General features: G+C 37.6%; 1 protein-coding gene across 10 annotated transcripts in view; it reads right to left on the reverse strand.

The window, feature by feature from the left end:
• The window catches only part of KIDINS220 (kinase D interacting substrate 220), a 108,099-nt gene that overhangs the window by 43,406 nt on the left and 47,789 nt on the right, over window positions 1–16,904 (reverse strand). For all 10 annotated transcript variants that reach the window (XM_017525066.1, XM_017525073.1, XM_037737126.1 and 7 more), the window contains exons 15-21: window positions 15,880–16,031; window positions 15,409–15,698; window positions 10,514–10,654; window positions 9,531–9,774; window positions 9,301–9,389; window positions 7,339–7,483; window positions 1,669–1,831 (exon numbers count right to left, since the gene is read on the reverse strand). In XM_017525066.1, the coding sequence (XP_017380555.1) occupies window positions 1,669–1,831; window positions 7,339–7,483; window positions 9,301–9,389; window positions 9,531–9,774; window positions 10,514–10,654; window positions 15,409–15,698; window positions 15,880–16,031 (1,224 nt within the window). The remainder of the gene's footprint in view (window positions 1–1,668; window positions 1,832–7,338; window positions 7,484–9,300; window positions 9,390–9,530; window positions 9,775–10,513; window positions 10,655–15,408; window positions 15,699–15,879; window positions 16,032–16,904) is intronic.

Below are 16,904 nucleotides of genomic sequence, written 5' to 3' on the forward strand. Positions count from 1 at the left end.
GTAATGAGTTGGTTTCACGGCAAAGCAAAGTTTCCATCCCTCATTATATCCCCACCGAACACCTCTGCACTTTCCCAAGCTTCAACAATACAGAAGGCACCTAGCAGAGTGCTGACGTGAATGAAGGAGGTCAGGAACACTAAGTGACTCGACCTCCTTAAGTAAGGATCCATGTGAGGCAACTAGCTCTCCTGTGCCCAAGTTTACAAATCTCTTGAAATCTAGAGATATATTCCTGGAGTAACATACTACTCCTGAACAACACCCATTCAGGCTGTCTAAGAATCTCAAGCAGTCACAAATTCCTTCCACTACTGTTTCTTAAGCTATTGCTCCACAGTTCCTAAAGAAAGGCTTATTCTTTTTTCTGACATATTTTTATTTACACACAATTGATAACAATCTCAAGGATAGATGAGAGTGTCAAGGAATTATCTGTTTAAATGGGGCTTTATGTATAAATATAACATGCAAAAAATAAAACTCATTGTATTGGTATGAATTATTATGAAGCAGTTAAAACTTTTTTTAAAAGTTAAGTCTTATCCGCTTAGTAATTACTGTCACTAGGAAGCATCCATAATTATACAGCACCTGTATTATAATACAAATGTTTATTCACAAAATAAAACCTAATATTGTACTACAGAATCAAGAGAAAAACTAATCCTGTATCTCACAATAAGATGATTTGTAAACCTCAAAGACCAGATGCAATTTAGTACTACTTCTTAATAGGCCATGGTAATTACATATCACTGCATCTCCAAGAACACCTACTTGATACAGCACACAGGGTTTAAACCACTAACTAATGTCACATAAATTAAACAGCAAAACCCAGAAGAGCTCAAATCTGTAGACTAATACAACAGCCTCTATAATGCTAATTCTAAAACGAGTTATTTACTTAGAAAAAATTAAATGTGTATATGAAAAACAGGAACTAAAAAAACAGGAAAACCATATACTCTAAGGAAATAAAATACTCTAAGGAAATACTCTAAGGAAATAAAATACTAAGGAATAAAATGACAATATTCTAAGGAAATAAAAGTTATTTGAAATCTTAGAAGTTTTAATATATAAACCATATAGTAAGGCTGGGCACAGTGGTTCACGCCTGTAATCCCAGCACTTTGAGAGGCCAAGACAAGAGAACTGATTGAGCCCACGAGTTTAAGGCCAGTCTGGGCAACACTGCAAGTCCCTGTCTCTACAAAAAATTAAAAAAAGAGCCAGGAGTCTTGGTGCACACCTGCAGTTCCAGCTACTTGGGAGGCTGAGGTGGAAGGATGACTTGAGCCCAGGAGTCTGAGGCTACCGTGAGCTGTGACTGTGCCACTGTGCTCCAACCCAAGTGACAGAGAGAGAGAGAGATCCTGTTTCTAAAAAATTTGAAAATAAATTTAAAATATTTTAAAACAAACTTTATATACCTGAAAAAGGAAAAATATGTCCAAATGAAGTCATAGATTTTACATAATGGGATATATACCAGTGCTAATAGAACTCCAAAATTATAATGGAATTAATAAGAATGATTAGTTATATCCAGAAGTATACATTTTATACATATTATTTTGTATTGTCTGCTTTATATGAGTTTTTGTCTTTTTTTTACTCAACCTAAAATAAAGTAAAATACAAACAGGTCAAAAAAGGTACCTTTCATAGATGGTTTTTAATGTCATTTGATCTGGAATACCTTCAGTCTCCTCCAAATATAATATGAGCCATGAAGTCCGGTATGGCCACTGCTCAGTAAGGTTGATCCAGCTAGCCAGCCTGTCCCAGTTGAAACTAATCTGATTGGCTCTCAGTAATCGCCCTTTTAAAGAATACAAAAACATGTTAAAATTAGTAGATGTGTAATTATATGTTAGGTAAAGCATTTAGTATATTCAAAAATATTTTAAATTTCTAAAATTTACCATTTAATTTATACTACAAATTGAAATCTTAGTACTGCCATGGCTTCTAAAATCCAAAGAGCTGCACTAAGTAAAGCTTTTGGGGCTTAAACACAATTTTAATTCTAAAGTAATGTTTGGTTGTTTGGTTTGCCGCTGGTGAAATACACTTCTTCAACCACACACATGCAAGCAAGCATCTTTCAGAACTGTGTCACACAGCCCAACGCCACCACAATCCCTCAACAGAACATCCACTCACCCACAACGGACTCAACCCTCTAAAGGGCTATCTGCTGAGATCCTGTTGATGGACTATAACCAGATCCAAATATGCCAGTCCATTCTTGTTTTATTATGGATGAATGGGCAATCCCGCACACTTTCATTTTCACATACTAAGAGTCACCTACGTAAGTAACCTACCAACTGAGTTGTAATGATTCTCATATTCATTATTTATGTATTTTAAAACAACGCTGCCTATTGCTGGGATTTTCTGAGGACTGAGACACTGTTCTACCACTAGGCATGTGTACACGTAGATAGTTGCAATCCTAAAACTTTCAGAACGGATGCCTTGTTTCGTTGTATCATGCTTCACCATGATTTGGTAGAAATTCTAAGCTGCTGATACTGTTGTTTTTTTAATTTTCAAATACTGTCAATTCATCGTTATCAATTTTGTTTGTATGTAGACTAAAATGCCAATTTAGGTCCAAAGTGAATTATTCTTTCCCTACTACTAATATAGTTATATAAGCCCCAAAACAATTTTTCCTATATCACCAGGCCCTCACTCCCTCAGCAAATCTGCTCAGACACAGAAATTATCTTTCCATGACTGGATTCCTTTTCCCTGGAAGGTAGGATCTGGGCATATGATGAAGATATAGCTATGTTGGAGATACACACATGTTGCTGTGTGAAAAGAGAAAATGAGCACCAAATCCAGAAGCAGCAGTTAAGGGAAGGTTTCCTTAAGAATATAACCACTAAAGAGAAAAAGACAAAAAAGAAAGAAAGAAAAAGAATGTAACCAACTATTACAACTAAGCTCTGAAGGATGAACCCAAGTTAGTCTGGTGGGAAGGCATGGGGTGGCGAGGATAATGGAAGCAGAGTGAGGACATGTGGACAAAAGGAACAGCAACTGCACAACACATGCATGCAAAGTCATAAAGGAATTGGTAGAAACAGAGAACTGGAAAACTATTTTCAAAGTATGAGTAAACAGGCCAGGTACAGTGGCTTACACCTGTAATCCCAGGGCTTTGGGAGGCCAAGGTGGGTGGATCATTTGAAGTCAGGACTTCAAGACCAGCCTGGTCAACATGGTGAAACCCCACCTCTACTGAAAATACAAAAATTAGCCAGGTGTGGTGGCAGGTGCCTGTAGTCCCAGCTACTCGGGAGGCTGAGGCAGAAGAATCACTTGAACCTGGGAGGTGAAGGTTGCAGTGAGCAAAGATCACACCACTGCACTCCAGCCTGGGGGACAGAGCGAGACTCTGTCTTTAAAAAAAAAAAGTATGAGTGAATAAAAATAAATATTCTATCTTTAGAACATATCTAGCCTACAATTAGCTAAAAAATAAAGCAATGTCAAAAGAAAATTCTGAACAATGAATATGTCTGATTTTTCAATCTTCTAAAATAGTCTAATAAAACAAATTTGAAATAAAGTATATTTGATAAAATAAAGCACAATTTTTAATTAGGAAACCACTCAACTAAATACTTATCAATATTTATCTACTAAAATCTCCAATTCTTTCCTGACATCAATCTCTGTATTGCATGGCTTTCCTACAGCAACAACTATTTGCATGGTGTTCAGGGGATAACATACACTTTTGCATACATGGGAACTGGGGATTCAAGGGGCTAAATAACATCCCCAGGACTCAAACCCACGTCTTTTGCCTTCAAATTCCATCCTTTCCATTAAGATATATTTCCCTATATACTTCTAACTAATGTTACCCAATTAAATGAAAAATGTCACACACAAAAAATGAAATCAAAATTTCACTAAAATACAGATTTAAATCTGTAAGTTATTTTTCAACAGAGCACTTTTAAGCAATGAAACTAACAGCATTAGGGGCTTTTAAAAATGGAAATTTTACTTAGAAATGTTTCATGGGCTGAGCTACATTTGATGAGACATAAAAGACAAATATCTCTGATTTAACAAATAGAAAGTCTACTGTATGGTCAAAGACTAATATTAGAGAAATTCTTATATTTGAAATGTGGCTTTAGGAAGATATTTTGTTTTTATTCTGAAATGTGTAAACATCATTATTTTTAAAATGTGTATCTCAGTATCAACTATTAAATGATGTTAGCTTGGTCCTCTTTAGAGTGTCTGAAAATATCTAAATATAATTCAAAATTTGGGGCCTATAAAGCTTAAAGTGAACTACCCAGGGGCTAGTTGATTTTTTTGTTTTGTTTTGTTTTTTGAGATGGAGTCTCACTCTGTTGCTCAGGCTGGAGGGCAGTGGTGCAATCCCAGCTCACTGCAAACTCTGCCTCTTGTGTTCAAGCAATTCTCCTGCCTCAGCCTCTCAAGTAGCTGGGATTACAGGTGTGTACCACCACGCCCAGCTAATTTTTGTATTTTCAGTAGGGACGGGGTTTCATTGTGTTGGCCAGGCTGGTCTCAAACTCCTGACCTCAGGTGATCCACTCACCTCAGCCTCCCAAAGTGCTGGGATAACAGGCGTGAGCCATGGTGCCCCGCCGGTGGTTAGTTCATTGACATCACTTCCCACTACTCTCTTTTAATCCCCAAAGTGCAACCACACTGGCCTCTAGCTGTTCCTGGAATTCCACCCCAGAGCCTTCACACTTGCTCTTACTCCTGTTAAGATGCTTTTATCAAGACAGATATAAAACTCAGTTTCCACTTCATTCAGGTCTCTTAGTCATTCAACAACAGTGTCCCAGACATTTTCTGGGTCCTGAGAAAACAGCAATAAGAAGGATGGATAGAAAACCTTTGCCAGACGGATTTTAAATTCTATCGAGGTGAGACAGACAAAAACCAAAGAAACAAACCAAAAAGTAAATGATGTAGTGAATTAGGGGTGATTTTTTTCTGTTGAGTAAAATAAAGTAGGGAAGGGGTAATGCAAGGCGTACCAAAGATGTCATTTTATATGAGATGGAGAGGGAAGAGCTTGTAGAAAAGCTGACATTTAAGCAAAGACTTAAAAGGAAGTGAGAAACCCCATTATGCATATATCCAAAGAACAATCTGTACAGGCAGAAGAAATAGCAATTGCAGGAGCCTTTGATGGGAGCATGTCTGACATTTTCAAGGAACAGCAAAGAAGTCCATAAGGGATGGAGGGGAGAATGGTGGGAGATGAGGTCAGAAGGAGGAGGAGATGCAGAAAGGCAGATCATAAAGGGCTTTGTAGGAAACTGTAAGGGCTTAGATTTTTATTTTCAGTGAAATAAGGACACATTACAGAGTTTTGAGCAGAGAAATAACACGACCGGCTTCTATTTTAAAAGAATCACTGTGGCTGCCGTATGGAGAATAGGCTTTAGAGAGAAAAAGACAGGAGTAGAGACCAATTAGACTATTTCCATAATTAATAAAGGTGAGACACAGTGATATATCTGATGAGGGTAGTATGCTAGAAATGGTGAACAGTGCTCATATTCTGGAAACAGACTGAAGACAGTGCTACAGAATTTACTAGTAGATTGGTGGTGATATATAAAAGAAAAAGATCAAGATTTTCTTACTTAAGGAACAGGAAAAGAGTTGGATTAATAGATAGGAAAGACATGGATGGATGAAGTTTGAGTCAGAGAATCAAAAGTTCAGTTGTGGTCACATTATGTGTCAGATATATATTGACACCATTAAATGTCAAACAAGCAACCGAAGAGCTACAGGGCTGAAGATACATATTTGACAGTCGCTGGCATATTGATGGTATTTAAGCCTTTCAGAGTAAATACAATCGCCAAGGGAGCAGATCTAGATAGAAAAGGAGAGCTCCAAGAAATGTACATTCCAATGCTAAATGGTAAAGGGATATGAAGACTACCTACCAGTGCAGAAAGAGGAAATCAAGTCGGTGTGGCATTCTGGAAGCCAAAGGAAGAAAATTTTTCAAGGAGGAAGAGTGATCAACACATTGTCAAACACCAATAATGGGGTCAAATAAAATGAGCACTGGCCTGGCCACTGAATTTTATAACATGGGAGCCATTGGTGACCTTGAAAATGCAATTTTACTGAACAGACAGCAAGAGATTATTACAATAGGTTAGAGAAAACAGAGGGAGATGAATATGAGACACAGGGACAGGCAAGTCTTTCAAGGAGCTTTGCTGAGAAATGGGGTAGTAGCTGGAGGCAGAGGCACAGTCAAAACAAGTTTCTCTTAGGAAGGAAAAAACAATCTGTGTGTTGATGGGAGTAATTTTTGAGTGAGAGGGAGGGCCATCTCCTGTTCAGAGTCTTGTTTTTATCGCCCACATCATTCTGTGACATTATATCATTTGGTCTTCTCCATTAGGAAAGATACTTTATCTTGTTCACTGCTTATCTCCACAATGCCCAGAAATGTTACCTGGCATAATGTAGACACTTGCTACACATTTGTTAAATGAATACATATATGCTGGTAACAAACTAAAACATTCCCATTGTTGAACATAAATAAAGCAAGGCTTGAGAACTCACTTAAAGGAATTTAAGTACAAAACATACTGTAAATATATTAGATACAACTTCACTTGGAATACAGTTCACAGCATGAACCCCAACAACCTAAAGCACAATTTTAGTATAACTATTATAACACAGTTAACACTAGCAAATATTACAAAGTACCAATCAATACCCTGCAAAGAGACATATATTTTACAAACTAAATTACAAGTATCTGTGTGGTTGCCCTGAAGCTATGAGCAAGCAGGAATTCACAAGGCAGGGAGCAGAATTCCATGCAAGGACTTCAGGCACAAGGTAATAATCCTCAATTTTATTGTCAATATTTTTATTCAAAATATCATATGAAAATTAAAACAATAATAGCATATAACATCTGAATTTCAACATTTTAAATTAAAAGTTAATTTATACTCAGTTAAAAAATTAGAATAAAATTTTCTTTATAGCAAAAGAAAAATTAAACGAGATGAAGAATAAGATTTTTTAAATCATAAAGTTTTAAAATAACGGTATACAGCTGATGGTTGACAATATCAGTTTTGGCTTTTCATTGTCGAAACTAAAACTGACTTCATTAAGTGTACTTAATACAAATAAAGGCAGTATTCAGCAATGTAAACATATATACACAATATATACCTTTGGTTTCTGAAATTAAACTGTTTTGTTAATGTTAAAGCTTCTTATCTATCAGAGACAATAAGAGACAAAAGTCACCTGTCACAGAAACAATATTAAGTAATCTTCTCATGGTCTGAGGGCTGATGTCACTGAACCAGTCCTCAGTAACCAACAGTTTTGTAAGATCAAAGGACATCTGGCGGGTGATGGTCCTCTGCATCTGCCTTCTTCGGTAAGTGTCCTGAAACAGCACATCGGCAATGAGAAGGAACCCACACTTCCAGTCCAGGAACTTAGGGGTTTTTGAGATGTTAATAAATGTTTACAACAACAAAAAATCCAAAGTTTTAGTCAAAGAGGAATATTATACAGTAATAAATTATTATCCATAAAGCAGAATCTTTACAAAGCAATTGTAAAGTAATATTCACAGCAACTGCATCAGCTGCTATAGTGTAGCTTCAGATACAGTTTAAGTTACAGTTGTACAGTTAGAGGAAGTTCAATGCCTTTAAGATTATAAGTAAGCAGCATTGTGTAAAGAGAATGATATTCAAACTCCATGAAGTCTAACTATTTATAGGAACCCTTAAATAATTAAAGTAAATAAGCCCTTGTCTGATTTTAAGGATTCAGCATTTTGGTTTTTAGGTTATTATTATTAGACAGGGTCTCTCTCTGTCACCCAGGCTGGAGTACAGTAGGGCAATCATAGCTCATTGCAGCCTGGATGTTCTGGGCTGGGGCAATCCTCCCACCTTGGCCTTCTGAGTAGCTTGGACTACAGGCATCCACACCCAGCTAATTTTTTTATTTCTATTTTATGTAGAGGGTGTCACTATGTTGCCCAGACTGGTCTCGAACTCCTGATCTCAAGCGATCCTCCCACTTCAGCCTCCCAAAGTGCTAGGATTCCAGGCATGAGCACTGTACCTGGCCTGATGTTTAGGTTATTTTAAAGTATGTGAAAACTATGTCAAAGGGACAGCCTCTTTATCCTCACATTTCCATATGAACAAAAGGCACTTTACAGCATGGATGGGCCAAAGGAATTCCATCTCATAAGAGGAGGAACAGGTACAACCAACGTGTACTCTTGTCTAAGGTCCTGATGCATGGGAAGAATGGATGCAACCATGGGACACCCAAGGGTCCTTGCTGACTGACAGGCAAGAAGTTCAGAATGATCAGCTATATGCTCCTCTGAATTTAATGCTATCAACTGTCATTCATCCCATTAACTTTGCATCCATATCTATACAGGGTAGAGGCATAAAGTAAAACATCCAACTTAATGGTAGGAAACCAGAAAAAAACATAATGCCGATACTAGCCCAACTTAACTGAGCATGAGTGACACTATCACAACTGCCCTGCAAGTGAATATCTTCCTGTCGTATGCATATAGACACATACACAGAACACGCCCCTGTTTCATACAAACAAGATGGGGAGGTCAGGAACAACCAACATGTTGAAGGAGAAACCCCCAGTGGCTGGGAATAACACAAATCACCATGTGATACAGAAAAAAAGAGTGCACATCCCACAAGCACTGGGGAAGGACAGCCAGCAGGAAGACAAAGCCAGGAGTTTTTTCACACTACAAACCTTTCTCTCCTACTGCTATGGCAACAGGCATAGCTCAGCCTGACCTGGAATGAATACAGTGGTTCTCAACCCTGGATGAAATCATTTGGCAAGCTTTAAGATCTCAGGAATCGGCCGGGTGTGGTGGCTCACGCCTGTAATCCAAGCACTTTGGAGGCCAAGGTGGGCAGATCACCTGAGGTCGGGAGTTCAAGATCTCAGGGATCAGGAGAAGCACCTGGGCTGAGAAGAGGTTGGGACTCCTACACGAAATACAGTTGTTAGGGTTCTAGGGGCAAACATTCTCTGAAACATGTGAAGCTAAAAGGAAATGCAATGATCATATTTATTTGAAGAGCTTAATGCAATATTTACAAAAGATTATTTATGTGGCATCATCTTAATTTTATTTGTATTCAAATAAACAGCAATACAAGCATATACAGCTCAAAACCAATGGCATCTTACCCGCCTATTGAGGGCTGTCTTGCTACCAAGTTTTGTCACCTCCCCAAGGCTGTTCTGTGAAACTCTTCTGTCAGCATCTTCCTGCATCCCTTAAATAATTTATCAAGAGAGCATCACTTACACTGAAATTCTGTTTGTGAAATAATAACATTTTTCAAGGTAAAAAGGAGAGTCACCATAAAGAAACTACAAAATGATTTCAAACTCTACTTTAGAAGCCTGAGCTTTACCTGTAGTATCTGAGCATGGCACATCCCCATTTGTTGTTGAAGTTACGAGAAATTTTCTTGCATTGCTTAGACCACGACTATTAAGGAACACAGGTAAATGCACGATGTTGCGCATATAGTCATGGCCATTTATATTCGAATCCCGAAGCACACTATTGAGGTTCTGGTTAATTGCCTTGATGATAATATGTGGATCACTTGCAAAAATGGCAATGAACGGGCCTTTTGAAAACAGAACTCGGACCTGTGGTAGAAGAAATGTACAGCTGTGACATAAATTTTCAATTGTCCAAAATAATAAGGCATCTCTTCGAGATATGTGCTATCCTTTGGTGACTGCATTTCTAAACTACTATTTCTTTTTCATCAAAACTTATTCTAGACAAAAGCAAATTTTACTGACAGCTCAATCTAGGTTTGTCGCCATCTGACACAGATAAAATCTGCAAAGAAAATTAATACTGTCCTTTTTCAGACATTTACAGTCTGCTAAAGAGGTAAATCAACCCACATGAGAAACATTCATGAATACACACGAGTTACTGAGCATACTGGTCTCTGTCCAAAGTTAAATGGCTATTGCTTGTAACATACCTTACAGAGAGCCACTAATATAGTTGCTTTAACAACAGCAACAAAAACTTACAAATTCTGTGGGTTCCTGTGTTATCTTGGATTTTAACCATAACTATCTGCAAAGAAAGGCTGAAGCCACACTGCAGGTTTAAGAGATGCTCTATTCATTTTTTTCTCACAGTGCCGTTAAGCTAAAATTATTTAAATCTCTTTGTGACTAAACATTTATTCTTGCTATGTTTCTGCATAAAGAATGATTGAGTTTTTACAAAAGAAAAATCACAAAAGGAATAGGAACTACTCAAACAAAAACCAGTTCCATTCTGGTTTTAGATATTTGTGAAGTCACACATTCTCTCAAGTGCTACAATATAACAATGGCGAGTTCTGAGGTGGCGCAAACGTACAGTGTCCAGCATCTGAAGAACTCTGTCTTGCTCACAGGCATCTAATCCATCGATGATGACCACCAGCCTTGTCTGATTCTGAGTGAAGCTGTCAATGGTTTTTGCCATCCTGGCCATCAATTCCACTTCACATTTAAGAACCTGATACAAGAGATGGGAGAAAGGAATTAGTATTATTTTGCTATTATAAGATAAACTACCCGAGAAGTGACATAGTATTACTCGAAAGTGGGCTTGGATTAGTTATAAATGCATACTGCAAACTCTAAAGCAACCATTCAAAAAAAAAAAAGTACAACTGATATGTTGAAAAGTGAGAAAATTGAATCATATAAGATGCTCAATGAAAGACAAAAAAGAGTAGAAGACAAAAATTGGAACAAAAAACAGGCCACAAATAGAAAACAGTAACAAATGTGGTACATATTAATCCATCTAAATCAACTGTTCTTTGAATGTCAGTGCTCTCGAGACAGCAATGAAAAGAAAGGGATGTCACAGATGATCAAAAAACAAGAGCTAATGGTATGTTATCTACAAGAAACCCAACTTTCAGAAAAAAACACATGTAAATTAAAAGTAAAAGACCAATCAAAAGAGAGTGGAAGTAACTCTATTAATTTCAGAAAGGTAGGGTAGACTTCAAAGCAAGGTAAGTTGCTGGGATTAAAGACGGGTATTACATAATAATAAAGGAGTTCATTCTGTAAGGAGACACAGCAATCTTAAGCATTTATATATCTAAGAATGGAGAATCAAAATATGTAAGACAAAAGCTGACAAAACTGCAAGAAGAAATAGATAAATCCACTATCACAGCTGGAGACCTCAACAGCATTCTACAAAGACAGATGCAGCAGTCAGAAAACCAGTAAGGACACAGTTCAACTCAACAATACCATCAGTCAACTGGATATAACTGACATCTATAGGTACAACAACAACAACAACAAAAACAAAACCAGAATACACATTCTTTTCAAACTCACATAAAGCATTCACCAAGATGGACAACATTCTGGGCCATAAAACACACCATAACAAATGTAAAATAGAAATCATACATACAATGTCTTCCCTCAATGGAATTAAACTAGAAATCAAAAACAGAAAGATAACTGGAAAATCCAAAAATATTTAGCGATTTTAAAACACAGTTCCAAAAAACGAATGGGTCAAAGACAGTATTTTGAACTAAATAAAAATGAAAACAAAACTTATCAACATTTGTAGGATGCAGCAAAAGAACTGCTTAGAAGAAAATTTATAGCACTGAATGCATATATTAGAAAAGAATAAAGATATAAAATCAATAATCTGCCTGGGTGCAGTAGCTCACGCTTGTAATCCCAGCACTTTGGGAGGCCCAGGTGGGTGGATCACTTGAATTCAGGAGGTCGCGACCAGCTTGGGCAACATAGTAAAACTCCATCTCTACAAAAATTAGCCAGGCGTGGTGGTGCATAGCCTGTGGTCTCAGCTACTCAGCAGGCTGAGGTGGGAGGATCCCTTGAGCCCAGTGGGCAGAGGTTGCAGTGAGCTGGGGTTACACTACCACACTCCAGCCTGGGCAACATAGTGAGACTCCATCTCAAAAAATAAATAAATAAAAATAAAATAAAATCAATAAGCTTCCACCTTAGGAAATTAGAAAAACAGCAGCAAGTTAAATCCAAAGTAATCAGAAGAAAAGAAATAATAAAAACTAAAACAAAAATAAAACAATGAAACCAAAAGCAAGTTAGTTAAAAAGATAAACACAATGAATAAGCCTTGGACTAAGATGGAAGAAGGAGGAACATAAATTCAGAATAACAACAAATAAAAGGCTATCACTTTAGACCTCATGGACACAAATAGGATAACAAAGGAATACTATGAACAACTCTATGCCACAAATTTGGTAACTTAGATAAACAGACCAGTTCTTTGGAAGACATACTTTGCCAAAATTCACAAGAACAGGCCTATATCTACTGAAGAAATTGAATCAATAATAATCTTTCAAAACAGAAAGCACCAGGCCCAGAAGCGTTCACTAATGAAGTCTACCAAGCATTTATAGAAGAAATAATACCAACTCTATATAGTATCTTTCACAAGCTAGAAGCAAAGGGAATGCTTCCTAACTCATTCTGTGAAGTCAGCATCACCCTAATACCCAAACCAGACAAAGTCATGACAAGAAAAGCAAACTACAGACCACTAAGTATCTCATGAGCATAGATGCAAAAATCCTCGACAAAATGTTAGCAAATCATATGCAAAATGTATAAAAAGAATTATACAACACAATCAAGTGGGATTTATGCCAGGTAGGTAGGGCTGGTTCCGCATTCAAAAATCAAGTAATGTAATCCATCACATCAACAGACTAAAGAAGAAGATCACATGACTAGATAAATAGATATAGAAAAAGCATTTGAAAAATCCAACACCCATTCATGGAAGAAACTCTCAGTAAACTGGAAACGGAGAGGAACTTCCTCAACTTGATAATGAACATCTGCAGTTAACATCATACTTAATGGGGAGAACATCTACTAAGATCAGGAACGACGCAAGGATGTCCCTTTTCTTATCACTCCTTTTCAACATAGTACTGGAAGTCCTAACAAATGCAATAAAATTTTTAACAAAGGAAATAAAAGGTATGAAGATTGGGAAGAAAGAAAGCTGTCTTAGTTCACAGATGACTTGACTCTATGTAGAAAATACGAAAGAATCAACAACAAAAAACCTGGGACTAACAATTATAGCAAGGATTCAGATTAACATACAAAACTTGATCACTTTCTTATACATCAGCAATGAGTAAATCAAGTGTGAAATTAAAAACACAATTACTATCTACATTAGCACTGCAAAAAATGAAGTTGGTATAAATCTAACAAAATATGTATAAGATCTGTATGAGAAAAACTATAAAACTCTTGAAAGAAACCAAGGAAGAACTAAATAAATGGGAAGATATTTCATGTTCATGGATAGGAAGACTCAATACATGACTTACAGATTTCATGCAATCTCAATGAAAATCCCTGCAAGTTATTTTGTAGCTATCTGTAAGTTGAATCAAAAGTTCACATGAGGAGAAAAAGACCCAGAATAGCCAATACAATATTGAAGGAGAAGAACAAAACAGGAGGACTTTCACTACCCAACTTCAGGAAAATAAAGCTAGAGTGATCAAAGAGTGTGGTTTTGGCAAATGAATAGACAAAGAGCAAAGAGCCTGGAAACAGACCTATATGAATATAGTCAATCAGTCTTTGAGAAGCAGCAAAGGCAATACAATGGAAGAAATAGTCTTTTTAACAAATGGTGCTGGAACAACTGGACATCAACACATCAAAAGAAAAGGAAAGGGAAGGAAGGAAGGAAGAGAGAAAAAGAAAAAAAAGAATCTAGACATAGTTCACACTTCACAAAAATTAACTCAAAATAGCTCACAGACCTAAATGTAAAAGTATAAAACTCTAGAAAATAAGAGGATAAAATCTAGAGGACCATATGTTTGGTGCTTTTTAGATAGGACACCAAAAGCAAGATCCATGAAAAAAAGAATAAGCTGGATCATCAAAAACATCTGCTCTGCAAAAGACACTGTCAAGAGAATGAAAAGACAACCCACAGAATGGGACAAAATATTTGCAAAAGGCATATCTGATAAAAGACCATTATCCAAAATATACAAAGAACTCTTAACACTCAACAATAAGAAAATGAACAACCTGATTAAAAATGAGCCAAAGACCTTAACAGCCAACTCACCAAAGAAGACATACAGATAGCAAATAAGCACATGAAAATATGCTCTACAACATGTGTAATCAGGGAAATGAAATTCAAACAATAAGATACCACAGCACACCTATCAGAATGGCCAAAATCCAGAACACCAATAATACCAAACGCTCATGAGGATGTGATGTACAGCAACAGGTAGCCCTCATTCATTTCTGGTGGGAATGCAAAATAGTACAGCCACCTTGGAAGACAGTTTGGTTGTTTCTAACAAAACAAAACACCATACAATCTAGCAATAGCACTCTTTTGGTATTTGCCCAAGGGAGTTGAAAACTTATGTTCACCCAAAAGCCTGAACACGAAAGTTTATAACAGCTTTATTCATACTTGCCAAAACCTGGAAGCAATAAAGATGTCCTTCAGTAGGTAAATGTATAAATAAACTGTGATATATCCGGACAATGGAATATCAGCCATGTTAAAAAGAAATGTGCTGGCAGCCCATGAAAAGACATGAAGAGAACTTAAATGCATATGACTATGTGAAAGAAAACAATCTGAAGACTACACTTGAATGATTCAACTGCATGACATTCTGGAAAAGGCAAAACTATGGACATAGTAAAAAGAACCACGGTAGCCAAGGGTTAGGGAGGAGGGAGAGGGAGGGGTGAACAGGTGTGAACAGGTGAAGCACAGAAGATTTTGAGGGCAATAAATCTACTCTGTATAAGACTATAATGGTGGATACATTACACATTTGTCCAAGCCCATAGAATGTACAACAGTGACAGTGAACCCTAACATGAACTATGGATGCTGGGTGATTATGATGTGTCAACCTAAGTTTGTCAATTGTAACAAATATACTGCTTTGGTAGATAATGGTGCTAAATGGGAAGGCTGTGTATGTGTGGGGGAAGTGGGTATATGGAATATCTTTGCACCTTCCTCTAAAGTTTGCTGTGAACCTAAAACTGCCGTAAATTATAGTCTTGAATGAACAAAGGAATGAACAAATTAACTAAACTAAAATAAATGCAACACTTTAACATTTAGAAAGTATACACCCTAAAGCCCAAATGAGCATAGCAGTGGTAGCATACTCACATTACAATTTTTTCTAATAACCAATGAGTGCTTACTTTCATGAATCCTTCACTTTTCAATTTGTGCAGTTTGGAGGCTGCATTATGGAGGCGTTTTCTTTGGGAATTCAGGAGGGAGTCCAGCACTTGCCACCATGTACGACAGTTCAACACAAAGGCCAATCCCACTATAGACGCAATTGATATGAGGACAGCATTTACAGTCAGATGTTTTGGGTCAACTCTAAATATAGCCAGAAGAGTAATTCCAGATACAATGCAGCCGATGATAAAAAGGAAGATGACAAAAGATGGGAGACAACATGTTTTTTTCCACTTCTTTTTACCTGTAATGCAACAAATGGTTTTAATAATTATTAACATGTATATGAAATATCCAGAAAATCCTAACATTATAGTCACAGTATCTGATGAGTCTAATGTTGAAGGTGTGTTTTCATGAAAATAAACTGAACATTCATCCCACCCCCAACCCTGTACACAAAGAAGGAAGGAAGGAAATCCTACCCTGAGTATCTTCAGTCTTGAATACTCGAAAAAGCCTGGTTGCCAAAAAGCCAAACTCTCTTTCACAAGCATCCGAGAGGGTTGCAATCATTTCAGCCAGAGAAGTTTCTCCACCTACACTGGACAGTCTGTTGTAATCTGTAAACAAAAACCTTTAAGAAAAGAACAAATAAAATATTACTCCGGTATCAAAAGTAACAAATAACTTCAATGTATGTCATCTTTGCATCATTTATCCTTTATTTTCTTTATGTCTGTCAAAACATTGTTTTTTAAATTCCAAGGAGGGAAAATAATTTGTAATTAGGTAGCTTCCACTTCTAAAATCCTACACAGTTTTCTTAGGAAAAAACAGTAACAAAAGTGAAATGTGCAGGACGATATGAAGTACTTCTGACTAAGGACAGTCGGGGGGAAGTTATGCCAGAATTTAGATGTGGAATATCAGGGGAGGTCGATCCAAGACGGCCGTTTAGGAACAGCTCAGGATTGCAGCTCCCAGTGAAAGCGCAGAGGGTGAGTGGACGCCGCATTTTTATTGCCCACAGACTAGGCAATTCCCAGGCGGAGGAGCTCCACTGGTCGCCAGCGTGGCTGTTTCGGCCAGCGCAGCTGTGCCGGCCGGCACCGCTGCTTTGCGCCACGCCACGTGGCTGCTTTGTCGGCGCCCCAGAGCAACGGTTCTCCGTACAAAATACACCGGTCCGGGTGCCCTTTTGGCTGGCAATAGGAGCCACGGGAAGTCGCCCATTGGTCTGATTAAAAAGTGGACTGACTTTGGGAGGCCAAGGCGGGTGAATCACAAGGTCAAGAGATCGAGACCATCCTGGTCAACATGGTGAAACCCCATCTCTACTAAAAATACAAAAACATTAGCTGGGCATGGTGGCGTGTGCCTGTAATCCCAGCTACTGAGGAGGCTGAGGCAGGAGAACTGCCTGAACCCAGGAGGCGGAGGTTGCAGTGAGCTGAGATCACGCCATTGCACTCCAGCCTGGGTAACAAGAGTGAAACTCCGTCTCAAA

Source organism: Cebus imitator, unplaced genomic scaffold, assembly GCF_001604975.1.
Source record: "Cebus imitator isolate Cc_AM_T3 unplaced genomic scaffold, Cebus_imitator-1.0 Scaffold1, whole genome shotgun sequence".
NCBI lineage: Eukaryota > Metazoa > Chordata > Mammalia > Primates > Cebidae > Cebus > Cebus imitator.